Source organism: Alligator sinensis, unplaced genomic scaffold (assembly GCF_000455745.1).
Source record: "Alligator sinensis unplaced genomic scaffold, ASM45574v1 scaffold691_1, whole genome shotgun sequence".
NCBI lineage: Eukaryota > Metazoa > Chordata > Crocodylia > Alligatoridae > Alligator > Alligator sinensis.
The window spans coordinates 167,571-188,989 of record NW_005843199.1 but is presented as its reverse complement, the minus strand read 5'-3'; the positions used below and the strand labels follow the sequence as shown (position 1 = coordinate 188,989).

General features: G+C 40.3%; 1 protein-coding gene across 1 annotated transcript in view; it reads right to left on the bottom strand.

Annotated features, from left to right (window-relative positions):
- Positions 1–21,419, bottom strand: part of LOC102372201 (partitioning defective 3 homolog) — a 196,974-nt gene that overhangs the window by 60,917 nt on the left and 114,638 nt on the right. The window contains exons 13-16 of the mRNA XM_006037929.2: positions 20,485–20,633; positions 19,405–19,449; positions 10,723–10,950; positions 2,715–2,931 (exon numbers count right to left, since the gene is read on the bottom strand). Coding sequence (XP_006037991.2) covers positions 2,715–2,931; positions 10,723–10,950; positions 19,405–19,449; positions 20,485–20,633 — 639 coding nt within the window. The remainder of the gene's footprint in view (positions 1–2,714; positions 2,932–10,722; positions 10,951–19,404; positions 19,450–20,484; positions 20,634–21,419) is intronic.

Sequence of the window (21,419 nt, the reverse complement as noted above, 5' to 3'; positions counted from 1 at the left end):
GTGCAGCATGAGGCTAATCGGGGCAGTGGGGAGCAAATGAGGGGAAGGAGACTGAACAGGACTGCACAGGGCTTATCGGAGCAGCAGGAGGTCCAATCTTGTCACATGGAGCTAGGCAGAGGTGGTGCAGAGCCCAATCCTGACATGTGGAGCTGGGCAGTGATGAATCAAGGCTTGATTCTGGAGTTCAGGGCCCAATGTGGCCCACAGAGCCAAACATTTGAGCACCACTGCTTTAGCAGGTTTTATCTGAAGACCTCAGAGCAACATAGATACATTAAATCTTTAGATCCTGATCCTATGACAACTTGCAGGAGCCCCTCTCTCTCTATCGTGTGGGGAACAAACACACTCTAGATCCTGGAGAAAATCCAGACTGCATGGGTCTCTTGGGTCCATGGAACCACCAGCCACTGAGATGGAGCCAGGTCTGGTTCCAGGGCCAGAAATGTTGATCTACATTAGTGGGGCAGCACAGGTCAAAGGGTGGGACCAGCAGGGCAGGGCAGGGATCAGGTGACAGCATAGGTCAGGGAATCAGGCAGCACCAGGGCAAGTGAGGACAGTAGCTGCATAGCCCTTGCTCAAACCCCTGCCACTGATGGCCATGTTCACTGGGGTTCAGGAACCACAAATTCAGCAACTGGCCATGCCCCCCAACTTCTGGAGTACCAGTGGGCTGGCTGAAATGGTTCCATGGACCAGATCTGGCCTGTGGGCTGTTTGACACTTGCTCTATAGAACTCTTTGAAAGCGAGTGGTCTGAATATGTACTGTAATATCAAGGCCTCTGCTTCAGGACCTCTGAGAAGCATAGCACTGTGTACAAATACCATTTGTACCATCACTTTATAGATGAGAAAGCTCAGGAACAAAGAAAAGCCTTCCTTTTTAAGTGCTTTGCTGAGCCTCATACCTGTTCCTTATTATTTCAAGGGGTGCTACTTATTTTACTTCCCACACTACCTACAACCCTTATATGGTGGAAAGTGATTTACATCACAAATAAACATCATGAAATGGGAGTCTGTAGAAAGAACTTACACTAAAGCAAAAATCCCAGTGCATTTTAAGTCTTCTACATGAATAATTTTGTCCCTCCATGTCTGCTACACCATACATCCAAATGAGGATACTGAGCGGGACGTGCATTGCAGGGCCCCAAAACACCTCAGTGGGATGACAAATATACCCAATTTCCACTTCTACTGCTTTAACTATGAGATTATCCCTGCACTGTAGTGTGCACTTTTGAATAAACATTTCTGTGAATGATAATTAACTAAACTTAAATAAATTCTTTGTAGAATAAGTGTAACAAATAGCAAATTAATTGAGCTAAATTGAAGCTCTATTTGTACCTTTTCATGACAGACTCACTATTAATGAACACTTAAAATGATACTCTGCCTCAAAGTTAAATTTGAATAATGACTCACTGTATATATATATATATATACACAAAAGAACAAACAGTAACTTAACAATCCTCTGTCGTTGAAATATATTTACCCTTGCCAGAAAGAAGACTTAACTTCCTTTCTTCCCTTTCCCCATAACAAAGTTCTCTCAAAAGTTTATAAAAATCACTTGAGAATTGTGTTCCAGGCTGTGATGGATTCCTTTTTTTAAAACAACTATCAGACCTGTATTTATTCACTGGGTGAATGCTTCAGTCCTGCTTTGGCCTCTTTTGGATAGGCACAAGTACAGGACTGGTGTACAGTTTTCCAGTTGGAGGAGAGTTCTTTCACTGCATGAACAACATTTTTGGTGTTTGTTTGTTTTTTAATTTTGTGTCTTGGTTCAAATCACTTCCAGATTCTATCAACTGAGCAGAGCTTAATCTTTCAAGCCTGTGTGGCACTATTACCAGCAAGTATCCTGCCTCCCAGACTCTTCAGCCTATGGCTTCAGATACTCCATTATCCATAGTAGGCATCCTGCATGCAAGGCCCAAGCCTGTAGGCCTTGGAATTCAGATGCTCCCTAAGCTCACCTATCCCTAGCTAAAAGGCCAAAGGAGCAAGCTAGAGAGAAAGCCCAAGAGCAATCCCCCATCACTATAAATTGTGTAGCCAAGATCCTCACTTTTGAAGGCATTTGTAGGCACTTGCAGGGGTGCCTGCCCACAGTGCAATGGACAGGTCTCTACCGTCTAACTACACCATCTCATTCAAGGCCAAGAAGAAGGGCATCTTCTGTGCCAGGTAACCACCTGGGCTGAAAACCACCTCATGGTGGTAACCCCTGCCAGGTGGACAGGTGTCACTATAGTCTCCCAAGGACCCTCTCGTGAGCTCTGGTACAGGGTGCAATGCCTATGCCACAAAGGCAGGGGAGGGTGGGTTCATATCATATAGCACTGTGGCGAAACCAAGCAGCACAGCGGCCCACAAGCTGCCAAGAGAGCTACTATACTTTAGAGGCCCCGCAAGGCTCTTCAAGTCATGTTGAAGGGCTATGACAGCTCTTAGAGCATTCACAAAAGTGACCTTAGCTCTGCCTCCAACAGGCTGTGAATTGTTTTGCCCCTCTCAGAAGAACTGCAGTGAATCTATTCATTGGATGGAGAACATAGTATGGTGCTATAAAGACTTTAAAAAAATCTTTTGTACAGCAGGTAGTCTTCAGGAGCTACCATAGTACAAATAACCAAAACATTAAATGCCATTCTGTAATATTCTTATAAACTCTGATGGCATAGCACTTACCTGAACATATCTCCCAAGCCTTTCAACATTCCTTTCTTTGCCTTGATTTTATCCTTCTCTTTATCTCGGTCTTTCTTCTTATCCTTCCCAGCTTTTCTCCTGTCCCCCTTATCTTGGCTTCCATTCATCTGTCTCTCTAGTGAGTGAGATGGCTGGTCACTTGCTGTGGACACAGATTCTCTACCTGATCTTGAACTCTCCTCTGTGTCTTCCTCCACTAAAAGAGTGAAGAAAAGAATGTTAATGAAAAAGGTTCAAACAAATGATAGGAATTTTTTCAGCAGGACATGTACATTACAATTAGGTAACCATGAAGAAAGTAACTCATTTGTTAAGTGTTTAGTTGCCTAGCAACACATGCGGTTTTAGACATCCACTGGGATCCTGGAATGGGGATAGGCTTCCCATTTCCTTTAGGTCCCTGGGTGGGATCCCAAGATCTTGCAGCTGTCAGGATAGAGGAAATCAATCTACTCTCCCCTCCCCACTCCTGCCCATCTAGCACTTGCAAACCCATGCTTTGGGCTTCCTGATGGCACAGTGGCTCTATTTGGATCTGATCTCTGATCCTAATGATCACAACTCCTGCTATGCACGTGTGGCATGGCAAGAGGCATCACTGTTGGGATCATGGGTCAGACCCCATGGCCCTATTAAATGAATATTTGCCAACCCCCTTAGAACGTGTTATAGCTTTTATCCCTCCAAAGAATTTTCACTGGTTGAGACAAAGACCCTAGAGGTTCTAGGGCTCTATAATGTAGAATGGATAATAGGGCTGTGTAGAGCTTTGGTAGCCGATTCGATTCAGAGGCAATTTGGTCCGATTTGGTGGCCAAATCTCTGAATCCAAATTGAAATCAGGAGACCTCCGAATTGATTCATAGAGATTCAGTGCCGATTCGAATATTCAGCCATAGACTAAACAGGCAGCAGTCCTTGACCACACTGGACACAGCTGCCTCCACCTGGTAAAACTGTTGTGGTGCATGGAGGGAAGGGGCGTGGGGGTGGCAGATGAATGTCCCCACAGCAAGGGAGGGATTGGGGCTGGGACAAGATGCCCAGCCAGGGAGGGGTGGCATGGAACTTGGGGAGGGGGGGCTCCCACCACTATGTGCCACCAGTCCAGGAGGGCATGGGAGTGGGAGTGTGCCCCCAGATCTATGTGGGGCAGGCTGTGCTCCGAGAGGCTAGCCCCAGCAGCCTGCCACTGGCCTGCACTCCGCAGGGCGGGCAGCCTCTGGGCTATGTTCCAGGTGGCTAGCCCCAACTGCCCACCACCAGGCTGTGCTCCATAGGGTGGGTGAAGCCAGCCACAACCCGGAGCATAGCTGTGGCCCTGACTCCATCCCACCCCAAAGAGCACAGTGAAGCAGGAGCTATGGGGGACTGCAGCCACCCTAAAATTCCTCATAGCACCTGCCACCGGCCCTGCCCCGATCCAGATGCACGTGGCTGCCCCCATACCCTGCCACTGCTCGCCCAGCCGGGGCTAAGCCACGGCTTCTCTGGGAGCCATGGGGAGGCTGGAGCAGCTTTTGCTGCTGTGTACTACTTGTCTGAGGCAGCGCAGCGGCACCATCCCACACCTCCCTGCCCCAGTTTAACAAGCCATGGAAGGGCATAGCCCCTGCTCCCAGTGTTTACCACTGCCCGTTCGGAGCGCAGCCCAGCCCAGCCCAGCCCAGCCCGCTCAGATCTGGGGGCATACGCCTGCTCCCATGACCTCCCAGACCAGGGGTGAGAGCCACTGGAGGACCCACCAGAAATGTCCCAGCCCCAAACCCTCCCTCGCTGTGGGGCCATTGATCTGCCCTCCCCCCCATGCCCCTTCCCTCCCCCCCACCACAACAGACTTACCAGCTGAAGGCAGATGTGTCCAGTGTGATCAAGGACTGCTGCCTGTTTAGTCTATGGCTGAATCTCCAAATCGGCGCGGAATCTTCGAATATGATCCGGCCAAATCAAATTGGGACAGTGACTCAGATCACCAAATTGAATCACTGTTCCTCTGAATTGGCCGAATCTGAATCCATATTGAATACTTGTTGCTTCGGATAATAGGGTTCTATAACGTAGAATGGATAAGACCTTGCAAGACTACATGACAAAATAAAAAATGATGGTATACATAAGTCTGTGTTTCTGTGTATTTCTAAATGAGTCTTCAGTCAGAGATTGCAAAAATTTCCAATGGATTAATAGGAAAGAACCCAAACCATTTAATCTTTTGGGGCCAAAATAACTGCATCCCTGCAAGCTCAGAGTAATGTATAACACTACATTCCTGGAAAAACTGTGCTGGCCAGTACCTCAAATACTTTGAATTATGTTTACATGAAAAAGCAAACGATTTGCATTTTCCTATACTTTGCTGAAACAGCCACACTGCAAAATAGTGATTAGCACTGTCAACCCATACAGTGTGTTATTTTCTGGACCTGAAATAAACTGATGAGTTTTAAATTCATTTTGGCAGTGTAGAAACACTGAAGTTGTGTTACAACCTATATAAGAGCTGAAACCAAGGGGTAAAAGATAAGAAATCCCCACCATTTCATTCCTTCACTAGATGTGGCTTGATCATGGCCCATAAGAGTCATGAAGGCACAGAGGAAATGTATAGCACCAGCAGACTCTCCTTATTCCTGAAGAAGGATGTTTGCACCTGAAAACTCACAAAGAACAAGTTTTCCAAGCATTTAGTTGGTCTAATAAAAGATATCACATTTACCCAAAGAATCTTGTCTGCCTATGAAGGTACAGAAACAGTTTTGGGCCTATTGTTGTTATCTGTTGCTAAAGATTCAAAGACTTGACTGCAGATCGCTGAGCAGTTTGCAGTTCTTCTGTAAGACCACAACACTTGGGCTGGGCCATCTGATTTGCACTGGATTTGTTCACCAAACATTTTAGAACTTTAAAAATATCTCACTCATCCAAGAACAGAAAACAAGCATAGTCCAGGAGCCGTATTTGAGGCCAAACATATTAGAGAACATTTATTTCTGAATCAAAACTAGAGTTTTGGAACCTAAGTCGTCAGAAAGAGCGGAAGGGTTCCATCAGAATCATGTTTTTAACTTGTCCATTGTAGATCCTAGGAGTTAATAAAGATCATGGCTAGGGGTAGACATTACACATAAACCAGTTTAAGTGATCAGAAACTGGTTTAAACCTGTAACAGAACAGATATTCAGTGCACATAAACCAGTTTGAAAATGGCTGAAACCAACTGGAGATAAACCTGATTGAATGTAGTATCATACCATAACTGATTTGGGTCAAACCAATTTGTGCAATGTCTGTCCCAGACCCCTGGCAGTAAAATCAGGCTGCCCCAGCATCCTGACATGCTCTCTGGGCTGGGCAGAGCTCTCTGCTCCACAGCAGGGCTGGCCCCTCCACTCTGCTCCCTGGCTGCAGCTCCAGAGACTGGAGCTGCTCCTGCTCTCCCCGCTAAGCAGGAATTCCCCCCCTCCCCTCTGCCTTGCTGAGGAGGTGTCTATGTACTTGCTAGCAGACCACATGCTGGCTATTGTCCATGCTGAATCAACAGGCAGAATCAACAAGTAGCTGGTAATATCCCTCTGTTTTCTTAACTGAGTGATAAACACTGTTATCAATTCCCTACTGGGCTAATCAGAGCATCCTGACAGGGCCTGGCCACACCCGTCTCAGGTCAGCTCAGTGCTGTGGAAGGAAGGGAGGGCTGCTCTCGCGTCCCCCAGCTTCCAGTCTAAGCCACTTCAGGCATGCCTGCATTTCCGGGATGTCTGCCATATTACAAAACTGATTCAGCCTAGCCAGGTTAAACTAACCTGCAAAGATTGAATCAATTCAGGCTCAGGTTTTTTGAATGTCTATCCCTAGCCTATATGATTCTTCAGTTGCAGGTGCACTTTCATTGCACAAAAAATTAAACAGGAATCTTCTCATATACATATCCACAATAGTAATTTTAGGGTTGTGGTGTTTACTAACAGAAATGGAACTCAGTGATGTACTTGATTATGAAAAGTGTAGCATTAGACATAGAGGACCATATTTAAAATTAGCCTTTAATGTTCAGTGCATAAAAATTTGCACCTGAAATCTGTTGCTGGTGCAGACAGTTATACGATCTGTGACTGCAAATGAACAAAATAGTAAAACTAAATTTAAATCTGACAAATAAAGGAGTCATGGATTTCTTTAGTTATATTTGCTAGAATTTTAAAGATGAATGAATTCTGACCTATGGTTTTTATACTCAGAATAATCACATATTACATTAATCCTAAACATGTATTAAAGGGATTGTACTACACTAAGTTGCTAAACATCTTGTCATAACAATGCATCCCCCTTTATTATTTATTTTGCATATTCTATAGAGATAATATTGCTTTCTTTCCACAGCAGCTCTGCAATCAATATTTTTCTATCAGGCTCACAGTTGTTTGGCTATGATTAACTTCTTAGTCTGCACCACACCCTACACTGTGCCTAGCAAACTAGGATATCTTTTCCCTCATGGCACATTGCAATAAGTGGATTTCCAGGTTTTAAAAAGGCATGACACAAAGAAACTAGTTTCTATGTTATGTAGCACAGTCATTCAGCAATTAACATCTACCTAATTACTAGTGTTTAGAACAAATGCAAATGTTAGCCAATTAAAATTCAAGCCCAAGCTACAAATGAAACTTCTAATTTTTCTCAAGTTGCAGTAATGACATTAGGTTACAGGAGAAATATAAAAGATTTTTTTTTTTCCTTTCCATTTGGGCCATATCAGGGAAAAATTAACTCAGGATATGCTAGACCATCAATGTAAGCTGAAAGACCAAAGTCATTTCACAAACCACAATGTGTTAAAGAGATCTACAAAGAAGGTATTGTGAAGCTATTCTCCTAATTAGGCCATAAAGTATAAAAGAGACACAAGAGAAATTGAAGCTACTTAATGTGAAGCTGTTTCATAACTCAGCTTCTAGACTACTTATTGTGATATTTAATGCAACTGTAGGCTCTAGCAATTTAGAGTCAACAAAGATTAGAAAGCTTTGCCAATTTCTCCAGATTCAAATGACTTGTTCTAAGACAACACACCAGAGATAGACGTTTTGCTCCTAGTCAGCTATTCCAACCATTAAAAAAAACAAGCACAATGATTCTCATGAACTAAACACCCACACGACTCTGCCACTGTTATCTGATTGTAGCCATTACAACACAGAAGAATCCTTATCAAATCTCTTTTAAAATGTTTTCATAGAATTGGACATTTCCATCTGTTTTCATACTATTTTTAACTATTTGAATAAAATATTGTTTCAAGGAGAGAAATTATATTCAAAAGAGAGGCCCTTTATCACATACAGTATCTCCATAGTTCGAGTCTTTTTTTTAATGTGATGATCACATGTTAAAAATTACTTCATAAATGCAATTCAGTGCTATTGTTTTGCTAGTCCAACAAGGGCCACTAAGTGGCAGGGAAAAGCAATCATACTTCTAAAATGTTTGGAAGAGAAATAGGAAAAATTTCAAGCAAAACATGAATACACACTCTTAAGGCAGCAGCAAACTGGCTACCACCAAGTTGCTTGAATTTTGTAATGGGGACAAGTAACATTTATTTCAAACAATTATAAAACATAATTATAATTTAAATTTGAATATAACTTAAGTACAATTTAAATATAATTTTAAAAACTTAGGGCACAGTTATGGCAGTAGCGAGACATTTAACAGTGGTGCTAAAATAGCTATTCAGGAGCGTCCAAACTTTGACCAACTGCAGACCTCATTTGGCAAGTTCCCTGGAACATGAAGAGATATATAATTTACATAAAATGGAAAAGACTGCAATCAAATGCAACATTAAGATTATTATAAACCCCTCAGAAACAAGATCCCAAGATAAGATGTTCCACTCTGTTCCAAGCACAGTATGACTGGTTAGACTCAACTGTTCTTACCCTCAATGGCAAGAAGGGAAACCACAAGCTGCACTGTATAAAGTCTAGGAGATGAACTTTGGCAATTCAAATATTTTTTTCTATTGTTCAGATACTGACAATACTATGACATTTCTGAATCACTTAAGATGATGTGATATTTGTGCTATTAAAATCACTTGAAGGCAGCACTATGAGATGGTATTTTGTACGTTTTACAAAGTTTTAGGAAACAAAAGTATAAGATTACACCCAGTCCTGACCCAGGTACACAAAGACTGGCAATTGTGTAAAAAGCCCACATTATTTGCCAGACACTGTGAATTGACTGGGCCCAATCCAACTTCTGTTCCCTTGTGAGTGTAAGATTACTGTATGTCTATATGTACGAGTCTCCTCAAACTGGATAAGTGGTTGAGATAGGTTGGTACACATGGACCTGCTGTGTCTTCTCCTTATGCCAGGCAGGTTGCCTGGCTTGCATAGGGTGAATATATTTGACTAAGAAACGCATACTGCACCCATCCAAAAGGATATAGTAGCAGCCATATGCATTTCAGTACCTCATGCAATAAAGTCAAAGTAACAGGTTCAAAACCTCTCACAATATTATGTCAAGCCTACACAATCTAGAAAATGTTTAATGATAACAGTTTTGTATGTTTCTTTTAAGTGTCTGTTTTTTGCTTAAATTAGGTTAAACCACTTGAAACTTTTATTCCCAGTGAGCCCCGGGTATCTGGTGTCTTAAAACAGGAAATTACTGTCATTTCGCTTACACCAAACAAAACCATTTAGAAAAACATGGTCTCATGTCCCAACAGACCCTAGACAAGCACTTAGGATGAACAATCAGGATCATTTTACACATTGTCTCATTCTCATTCCACCATTGGTTAACAATAGATTGACAGCTAGCATTACCAGACCAGCATTCAGCATCACTGATACATGAAATTGCCAAGGGGAGGGGAGTTGGAATTAATTCTATCTGTAACTATTTTTAAGAAAATTGATTGACAACATGATCTCAGTTTCAGTCATGTAATATTTTTAGAAACAGATATATTAAGAAAGAAGAGGGGTAATTTTGTAAATAGCATCTAATGAAAACAATTACAGGACCAATATTTTTATTAAAGGACAGATTTTCTGAAAATGAAAAGTAATTCAAAAGGTAAGGGCAGAGAAGGTAAAAAATTCACTTTGTTCTTTTTGTTCATTTTCAGGCTAATAATTTTAGCGTTTCAGACTTTCCAGACTCTGCTTCATTGATAAATTTCTTTCAAATAATTGTAGGTTGATTAAAAAAAATCTTCTGGTAGGTGATAATTTGAAGGTAGTACAACATGAAGGTTAAAAATTTAATAATTTTAATACAACCCCCTAATTGAGGTAATTTACCATTCATACTATTTTCATTCAATGTGGATTGTCATTTTACCAGCCTATTCTTACATAGTTCAATAATGATAAGGTTAGCTTTGAAGTGATTCTTTTATGTTAATGACATTCTCCACATGTTGGGTCACACTTGGGGTTAAAGAACTGAAAATGTAAATGAATGCTCATTAGGATGGGTAATAGCTGGTCATTAACTTTATATTTTATTAGATCTGCCAGCCTTAGTCATTCTAATTAAAGGACAGTGCTAATTTTTGTCAACATATCACATGATTGTACTCTGTCATGCTGATTCCCCATCTCCCTGAACTTAAATTCTATTTTTTTCCTTTACTTAAATTTTAAATGAAACAAAATCATAAATTGTTTTACAGAAGCATTTCAGAATACATCATTCAAATACGTGTGCTCATTTTAATTTCACTTTCTTAGTTTAGAAGGAGAGGTAACTTCAGATTATCACCATTTGTGAATACTGGTGCAAAGGATGTGAACACTTATATAGCCTGATCTATCATAATGAAGAGAAGTTTGACTTATTTAAAAAAATCCTTACATGACATTTGCCTTTGCATCTAACCCCTGCTTAAATTAAAAGTCTGTTTGTAATCCTTCAAAGCTAATTAAAATGGAAGATAGAGTAATTGTTTACTTACAGGTTTCCATGCCTTCATCATCATCATCTGCAACAGGCTTATCATATGATTTGTCAATTGCAGCTCTGAAGCTCTCATTGCAGCCTCGTCCTCGGATGATCCGTGGACGCGGACGATGGAAAGGAATGTCACCATTCAAAGTCACCTCAGCAACGGCTGTCTGCAGACTTTCTAATGAACTGGATTTCTTCAGACCTAATGAAGGTCCCACATCTCTGGTTGGGGAACCTTAATGGTTAAAAAAATGTTAATTAGGATTAGTATGGATTACTGTATGCTTGATTATTCACATCTATAGTGAAAGACTACAGAGATATAGTTAACACTATTCACATCATTTATATGTAATCTGAAAGGAATTCTCTGAAGATTTGTTGGTCTCAACAACAAAAGAGTATGTCAAGTCATAATCAATGAAACTGACAATGTTCTCAATTTAGTGAGAAGTTACCACCATCACTATTGTTTTACTACTAAAATGATAAATTACCAAGCTTAAAACAACATCCTAGATTAAAAAATCATCAGTGATATCAACCTAAATGGCATGAAGACAAATTGGTTATTTCTTTTAAAGCAGAACACTTCTTGTATGATCATTAGGAAAGATGGAGAATAAGATCTTACAGTCATAAAATTATCCTACATTTTCAGCATAAGCTCTCAATAAAATGCTAATTGCTTAGTAATTTTGAGAAGTGTTTTTTCAGCTCAGTTTTAAAGACATACCACAAAGTGTACAAATTTTATTATAAACCGAACCTAAATAATCTAAATGGGTGGGGCAAGATCATGTACTTGTTGAAGGGGCATAAATTTGGGACCCAATCACTCAGGTAATATTTGGCCTCACCTGAGGTAAGCCTACAATCCTGGGACGTCTTAGTTCAAGGGTAGTGCTGGGAACTGGTACCAGCCAAATACATTTTGAAACACTTAACTTAGTTTTGGAGCATGGATAAGATATTAATGGACTTTCTTACCCACCTCTTTATTTTTCTTCTTCTCAGGTGCAAACAAAACTTTTTTTTGATTTTTATGGCAGTGAAAGCCAACCTTTTTGGCAGATGAGCCACAAATTAGCTCCACACTCCCCCTGAGTACCAATCCATCCCTTTCTCCTCCCCAATCAACTGCTTTGCTTTCTGTTCCCTGACTCATGCCCAGTGCTGCAGCAACAAAGTTTGGCGCTCAGGGCAAAGCTCGTAGCAGCAGCCCGCCCCAACCCTACGCACAGATCTGGGGGGCACACCCCCCCCTTGCTTGCCCGGGAGTGCACACAGCGACAGAAGCCGCCCTCCCCCCATCCTTAAGCCCCCACAAACGAGCTGCTCACAGCTCCATTACGCGCCCTGTCCCAGCTGGGCAGAGCCTGTTGGCACCCTTTTGCTTCAGTACCTGAGGCAGTCACCCTACTCGCCCCGCCTTGCTACAGCACTGCTCGTGCCCCTGCCCAGTCCACTGTTCTGCTCTGCTCCCTGCCCTGTGCCCCATGCCTGATTTGCTGCTCTGCTTTTTGCTCCCTGCCCCCTATCTGCCACTGTGCTGCCTGTCCTCTCCTCAGTCTGCCCCGTGCCTCACAGAGACTGCACGTGCCACAGGTTGGCCACCCCTGTTTTATGGCAATTCAAGTTTCCTCCATGTTTCCTGCTTACATGGGGCAGTTGAAGGGGATGAGGACTGAAGCAGGGTTCATTTTCCTGAGAAAGTACACAGTTTTCAAGTTTGAGAAACAGTGAGCTAAACTGAGACCAAATTAACTCAAACACCCTCTTGCCAAAGTTCTCTTCCACAGCTGCCTTTCTGATATGATGAATTTGTAGAAAAATCATCTGTCACAGGGCTGTAGAAATCCTGTAGTTAGGTTCATTCAGAGGTCTACAAAAAGAACCCTGTCATTGGATCTGAGAGCATAGAAACAAACAAGCCCCTATAGATTCACTTGTAAGTTTAAATTTAATGAACTCACACCTCAGAGGAGAACCCCCCCCTCATGGACAACTGATAGCATTGGAGGGCAGAGGTCAGAGTGATAGTCGGGGGCAAGGAACAGCTGGGGTGACCAGCTGGGAATAGGGAGTTTTGACGGCTTCCCAGCTATGCAAACAAATCTCAGACCATGTTCACCAAACTTCTGTGAGCATAGTTTGAAGTTTACAATTATAATAATTGATGCAATTATTTCACATAGCTGTCATCTTACTCCATCAAATAAATGTTTCCAACTTACTCATTACTCAAAAAATGTTATGAATTGTTTTCTTTTATATTATGTATCTATTTTATATTCTTTCACTGATAACAAAGTATAGCAAATGCGGTGAGTAGTTTATTTTCATGTTTTAGTTTGTTAAAACCAATTCAAAGACAAAATAAATGCTATGCTAATATTTTGAAAGAGAAGAGTAAAAGACAAGGCAGTCGCAAATAAAGCAGCTGGTTTATAGATTTAATTTTACATATAAAGGGAAAAAAGTAGCTGCTGACGTTGCAACTTGCTGCAAAGTTTCTTATTTCATATTCTGCTTTGCAATCTTTTGAAATGAAAAGTCCATGCATCTTTTCTTAACTAGTGAATAGCTACATACATTTTTTTGTAAACAGTAATTATAAAGCAAGGATTTGTGTGTCTATTTATGCTTGTAAAGGACATTAAACAAATTCCATTTCCTGCTGTCCAATACAGATCATTGTAAGAACAATATTTATGTAAGTCACGCTTTCCCAAAGGAAAAGCTAGATGGGGTATGACCTAATGTTCCTAAAGCACTGTAAAACTAATAATGGATTGCAGAAATGGTAAGAATATTTATTAAACTTGGGTGGTCATCACCATAAATGTGGACAGGTTGTAGGAGCTTAAAGATGGAAGTATCCTCACATAAGAAATGTAAGTACTGTGAAATAGCCACAGAAAATACTGAGGGTATTAAAAATAAATAGCTATATAACAGCTATTTCATAGTAAGGCAACTGTTTCCAAAACATATGGCTGTCTTCCTGTAAACTGAGACCACCAACCAGAAAACCAGTGGTTACCTAAAATCTCTCGAGATGCTTGGTTATTTTTTTATTTTTTTTTAAACAAAGTTATATCCCGTATCTATGAAAACATCAGAACTTGGTCTTCTCCATGACAGTGCTAATATAAAAATAACAACATTTTCTTTAACAATAAAATATCCACCTAGCACAATGCAGTGCCAGAGTTACCCAAGACAGCTCAGGTCCCGGAAGCAACAGGGCAAATTACTTGGGCCAGAATGCCACTCTAGTGCAGCTGCACTGTTTGCAGTAGGCAAGCTAACACATTCAAATCTTGGTACTGTATTTAAAAGGAACACAAAATTTTATCTTTCCTACCCAAATTACGTTTGCATAAGTAAGGCGTGGGCCTTTTATTATTTTAAAATTCAAAGACATTGGGATTTTCCTGAAAAATTCTTTAACAAAGGCCTTTTGATGTAGCCAGCCATCTGAAACAATGATACTCCCTGTGAAAACCATTCCACATGCAAACATTCCCCTCATGCCAATATAAATGTTCATCCATGCCACCCTGCCCCCTCACAATACACACACACACATACACATACACACACACATATACAGGGCCCACATATGGGCTAAGTACAGACAGTCAAAAAGCAAAAAGCTAAATTGATTCAGTCTTCGCAGGTTAGTCTAGGCTGCAAAGATTGAACCAATAAGCAAATGAACAGACATTCACTTTTGATTCAGGAAATGCAGCCACATGCCTGCAGTGGCTTAAGCCAGAAGCCAGGGGGTGATAGAGCACAGCTTTCTGGCATGTAGCCAGCATGGGCCGTTCCTTTTCCTGCTGCTCCCAAGGTCTCCGGGATTTGTAGTTCAGACTCACAGCAGCAGGACTCTGTATGTTTGCTCATCACTTCCTGTTCCTGCTTCCAGGTGCCTCTGGGATTTGTAGTCCACAGTCACAACCAACACTGTAAGCAGAGCAGGGCAGCTCCATACTCGGAGAAGGGACGTTTAGCCCCCCACCCCCACCCAGTAGGGGTTTTTTCCCGGGGGGTGGGGGGGCAGTGAGCCAGCTGTCACTGGTCCAGCTAGGGAGCAGAGGGGCAAGGCCAGCCCTGCTCTCTGTGTCTGACAGCCCAGCCCAGGGCTGGAAAGCATGCTGGGATGCTGAGGGACTGTGATTTAACTTGAACCAGAAAAGGGACTGGGACAGAAGTTTCATAAACCAGTTTGACCTAAATCAGTTAAGTCCGATACTACATTCAAGCAGCTTTTATCTTAAACTAGTTTCAGCCATTTTGAAACTGATTTATGCACACGTAACTTCTGTTCTGTTACAGGTTTAAACCAGATCCAGATACCTTAAACCACTTTATGTCCAACTTCTGTCCCTAGCCATTAAGACTATTAATAATGCATTTGGCTCATACCCTGTCACAGCCATACACCCCTGTCATACTGTAACATACTCCTTCAGACTAGCACTCTTCTGCACTCTTGTGTCAGGGTAATATACATGTGCTCTACTCAGCCTTGTGCAGGTCTCATGTCTGCATGGCTACCTATGCACTTCTTTCACTCCTTTGTTTCCTACTGCAGCGAGAGAGCAGCAGAGGATGGAAACGTCTGGACATGCCTTGTTCATCTCCCCATCAGCATCTATTCATGGCCACTGTGACACAGGATGCTGGGATAGGTGGACATATAGTCTGACCCAGTGAATGGCAGTTTTTTATGTGCTTATGGATACATACCACGTACCCCTCCACTACATGCACATTTCCCTGCTTCATCCTACGCACTAGGAGAAGCACAGTCCCCTACCAAACACTCAATAACTTCAACATACACATGCATCTGAGCCCCCACACCCTCCTCACAGTAGACCTCATGAGCTCCTTGCCTGTGTCTTTCTTCTATTTGATCACAGTAGCTAAGTGCTCATTCACTCATTTTTTTGCCACTAGATACAAAAACCTTCACATTTACATGCATATATATTGCACAAGCATCTATATTACCACACAGAACATGTGTACCCATGGAGACATATTCCTCAATATTATGCATACTTTTTACTTCTTTCAGACTCTATTTTCCCTTCCCTGATGTTGAGTTTCCCTGCTCTTACAACTAAACTAGACTTTCTCCTCCTTTGATAATATGTTAAGAATTGATATGCTGCCATAACTTTGCTGGTGATTTGCAAAGACAAAAAAAATCCACACACACTCAGTCAGAGGATGTGTGATGTTTCCTTTATCACCAGTTAATTTAAAAGGTCCATAAAATTAATTTTAATTGAAGTTCCTCACTTAAATTATTTAATACTCCAACTATTAAAAATTATTTTGAATCTGAAAACGTTAACAACAAAACTAATATCATCAGCAGCTAAATTCAAGGAGTTAACTTCCCAGTTCCTATTCCTGCAACATTTTATGATAAATGGTTAAAAGCTAATAATGCAACTACAAAGCATCAGATATTGAGTAGATAAAAATCTGTCCTTTCTGATTTGTAAACTTATGCAAAGCCACAAGAGACATTTTATTAATTGTTTTTGGGACAGCCAAAATAAATATTTAAGCTAATTTACTTCTCAACACCAATGCAATTCTTAGTTTGATACATACCGTAATAGCAACAGTTCTGGCTTTCAGGAAGTACAATCTGACAATTACATCCACTTCTAAAAACGTATTTGTTTGTTTTGGTTTTGGGGGCTTCTTTTTTATTTTTTAAAGAGGCTACACACAAAAAAACTCACCAGGAATAAAAACAAGTGATTTCCATAAGCTCTCAAAGGCACTTTTGAGCTTCTTGACAAGGTGCACATGGACATGCCAACCAAATGAAGTTACCATACGCTTAAGGCTGGATAAGTGAGCCATGCTCAATTGCTACTGAATATGCTTCTAACCTCTGGAATGAACTGTAAACACTGAAAGGATTAGACAGTTCAAGTGAACTGACAGAAGAAAAATAATTAAAAATCTATTATAGTAGCGCATGTTGGGAGAACTTTACTTTCCGTTTCAACCAATATTATTAAACCCAATTGCACTTTTTACTTCATTTGAGGTTATTTTTCTAAAGTAAATACTCACTAAAATTCTCTGCTTTACATTGTTCATCAAAACATAGCTTACCAAACATATTAAACATTTGTCTTTTGTAACCTGACATAAAAATTTTCAGACAAACTGCATCACGTGGTTCATTAAACTACCACATCCATCATTACTAACGGGAGAAATCCACTGGTTACATGCAGATTCTGGTTAACACCATGGAAAAATAAACTAAGAACACAATAAATGAACTTTCCTTTTTCCAGACACCAAGGTTGATTTAGTTATTTAGCCCAAGAGCCAAGAGGTATAATGGTGAACCCAAATGGTTGGTCCTCAGGAGAGTTAATCCCAGTTTTCCACAGAGAATGGTTTGCAGATTAAAGTGTCATGTGCCTTTTAATCTAAGTGAGATATTTTCTTATTGAATATACAGGCTTTTAGCCAGTTATTGTCATATTCTTATTCAACAGCAAGCTAAAAAATATTGAAATCCATTTTGGATAAATTAGAGTCCAATCTTGAAGTTTTTACGCACATGACCAATGCAGCTAGTTCCAGGAGTACTAGTTACTTTAAGTTGCAGAATTGGTTGTAAGGCTCCAATGCATCAAAAATATAAACATATAACCTTATTAACTATTGGTGACACATTGTGGTGGCACAGGGGAACATGTACCACCTCAGACTTCTGCGCTGATGGTGGAGCACAGGCTGAAGCCCAGGTAGAGCCAGAGCCTAGCAGCTGTGGGGACGATGGCAGCAGGGTGATTTCTGCACTGACAGTGGGGCTGTACCCCGTTCAGACAAGCATCTGGCAGCAGCAGTGTGGAGTTGTGCCCCCCCCCCCATCAACGCTTGCGCATTACCTCTGTTATTAACAGTGTAATTCCATTGCATTTAGTCCATTGGGACACTCAATTTGTAAAGTTAAATAGATATACAACACAATCTTTCCTAGATTGTGTTCTGAGTCAGAAAGATTTACTTCTATTGTCATATAGGCTAGGGACAGAAGTTACACATAAACCTGTTTAAGTGATCTGGATCTAGTTTAAAACTGTAACAGATCAGAAGTTCAGTGCACATAAACCAGTTTCAAAATGGTTGAAACTGGTTTAAGATAAACCTGGTTGAATATAGTATCAAACTTAACTGATTTGGGTCAGACCAGTTTATGAAACTTCTATCCCAAACACCTTCCTGGTTCAAGTTAAGTCCCAGTCCCCCAGCATCTCAGCATGCTTTCCAGCCCTCAGATGGGCTGTGCAGTCTGCTCCAGCTAAGAAGGGTTAGGGAGTGGCAGGGACTGCCTCCTTCCCCCCTCCCCACCAAGGCAAACCCCATCTGGGGTCTGGGGCCCGGGACTCAGGAGGGGAGTTAAAAACGCCTTCCCTCACTCAAACTTACTGCTAGCTGCAACTGTGGACTACAAATCCCAGAGGCATATGGAAGCAGGAAGAGGAAGTGAACACACACTCCATGCTAGCTGTGCTCTAGTGTCCCCCAGGCTTCTGAGCTGAGCCACTGCAGGTATGTGGCTGCATTACCTGAATCAGAAATGAATGCCTGTCCAGGTGTTTCTCAGTTTAATCTCTACAGTTTAGACTAACCTACAAAGACTGAACTGATTCAGCCTCAGGGTTTTTGACTGTCTGTACTTAGCCATAAAAGTTATCTTCCTATCAGTTCATTACATATGGTTTCCAGTGCAGTATTTACCTTGAAAATGTGGTTAACTGGAGAATCACTTGTAAGCTATTAATCATAAATATTGTATAGAATGTCCTATTCCCTGATTCATGCTAAAATATGCAATATTTTTAGGTTTAAAAGGTGAATTGTTCATAATTAGAGATAAGTAATGTTACTATCTTCTCTGGATCTAGTCTAATTAAAATAGCATTCCAAAGGTCAAAAGCTAACTTGCATTAATAAATCATAAAGAATCATAATTGCAGTGGGTGCATTATTTTAATTACTAATAAAAAATATGCTTTAAAAGCTATTTTTCATAATTGTTGTGTGGCATGTGTTACCATGAGTGGTATATGGAACAGATTCTATTTGCATATTCTTTTGTTTCAGTACTATGCTGTGTTTTGAATACTCAAGGCAAATAAACATGTACTAATAATCTACAACTCAGACTTACAATATGTAGTTGATGGCCACTTAATGGAAAAATAGAAGCTTTAGAATTAAAATAATTACTCAAAAATTGTATTAATACAGTAGTAGCTAAACAATCAGCTCTTTTAAACCATCTCACTGTAAATTAGAGTTCAAGGCCAGAAGAATAGACTTCAAGATTTTTCAAAGAAAAAGGAAATCAAAACAGTAGTGAATATGTATGAGTTTCAAGCAAGCAGGAACTGGTGTTTACCTGTAGTCATAATGTATAATCCATCTGAATTTACTATTCAGATATTTACCTCTTTAGAATTTTCTTTTCTTCTGTATAACTTGATTATCCACAACAAAAGAAAACAGCCATGCAAGTATTGGAATATTCATGTTTCCATGCAGTTTGATTGGCAGTTCTGTAATTGTGGTAAGATGCTTTGACCAAGGTTTCTATAGCAACAGCCTTACTGTCAATTCTTACCTGTTTTCTGGTCATCCATTGTACTGAGCTTAGTCTCGTCAGCTACTGTTAAAAGGTAAATGTATAACGGTTAGCCCAGTTAGTGCCCATGCCCCACATGCAACAAACATTCCAATTCTCTTTAAGTTAGGGGGCTCTGGCAATGTCACACTTCATGCATATAATCTGCAACATTAAGCAAATGTTCCCAATAAAAACGGCAGCAAACTAGTAACCATCATGCAATTTGTCAGTCATTTTCACATCACAGGCAAGTACAGTATGTTATTTACATGTTAGGACATCACAACTGGCCAAGGCAAGTCAAAACCACCAACCTTACTGTCCTTTCATGAAGGTGGTGAATTAAGAACTTTAGTGAAGATACCCACAAATATTATGAAGCAACAAGCTCTTATTACATTTGATTAATTCTGATCACTTAAAGTTTAAAGTCCCAAAATTTGTTGTTTTAGGTTACTAGATTCTGCACTTCAAAATCTGAAACCACTGACAGACCTATAGACACCTATCAAGTGGTTTATTACCAATCACTTCCGCACTTAAAACATAATGCCTTTCCTGATTGCTGCTACATAGGGTTTCTAGCATATATATTTCAGTTGGCCCTAAACAAGGACTCCTTATTCTTCCATTTTTCAAATAAACCGCTTGTGCACCCATTCATGTCCTCATTATTTTCAGCAAGACTGACTGTATGCTAGGCCAAGGCCAAATAGGAAAGAAAGGTGAATGCTATTTTAGTTACCAGGATGAAGTAGCAATACTACTATCTTCCCAATGTCAACTCAACAGAAGTGGTCATGATTTTTTTTTTAATGTTTTAAGTTAACTTTTTCATCTTCTATGACATTCATGTATATTTATATTTATTTTGCAGGTTCACAATAAATAAATGGGTAGACATTTTAGAAGTGTATGAACATAGAGAGGTCATTTAGCCATTCATGCTGAAAGTACTTCATACCATTCCATTTCACATTCACATCTAATCTCTGCATATAAAACATTCATTTGGAATTATAAAATCTATATTTTGGGATTTAAAATAATTAAAGGGAAAAAAAAATCACTCACTACCTAAATCCATGCTTTTGGATTTTCGTGTTTTAACGAACTCCAACTGACTGGCATCTGAAAATTGCTTTGTGCGCTTTTCTGACATGCTCTGTCGTCCAAAACCCTCTCGCTGGAAGGCAAGCACTGGATCAACATCTGGGCTAAGAGTGCTGTAGGGAGGGGGGAAAAAAATTTAAAAAAAAAAAATCAGGCAGACATTTATCAAGATAATGAAACCTCCTTAGTCTGTGGCATAAAACCTTTACTTGTCACATAATTTCTACCAACTGATAAAGCAAACAATTTTATATTAACTACCCTAATTTCAGTGGTTTCACTGAGGACAGATCTGGTCTGCTGTGTCTAAGCTAAATTAAAAAAAGTATCAGTGTTTACAAGCTTAGTAAACTATGATGAAAGAATTGTTTAACCGAAGTGTAAGGAACCTCAACCCATGTAGTAAAGAGTTTACAGGTGTAATACAGGAATAATTTTTGAGCACGTGTATAAAGATGTTCTCTTGTTCTTAAGAATATGTAGAGGTTGATCCTTTGAAATATGAAATTATTGAACCCCTTTAGTTAATAACAAAATGGGATTTGATTCTTCGGTAGCACAACTATGAACTATCACTTCTGAAGCTTATTTACATTTTTCTGAACCCCCACAGTTAAAAACTTAGAATGGATGAAGAGAAGGAATAGTCTGCTGGTGAAGCACTGAACAGAGACTCCAGGTGTCTGAATTCAATTCCTGCCTTTTCTATAGACTTCCTGTGCAATGTTGCTCAGCTTGTTTAAATCCTTATTAGACAGGGCTCACAAGACTTCACCACCTCACAGGAATGTTGGGAGGATAAATTCATTATTGCTTGTGAAATGCTGATAAATCTGGAGTGCATTTGAAGAAAAAGAGTAAATGTTGCCAAAGGAAGCCAGTTTAGTATGACAACCTAG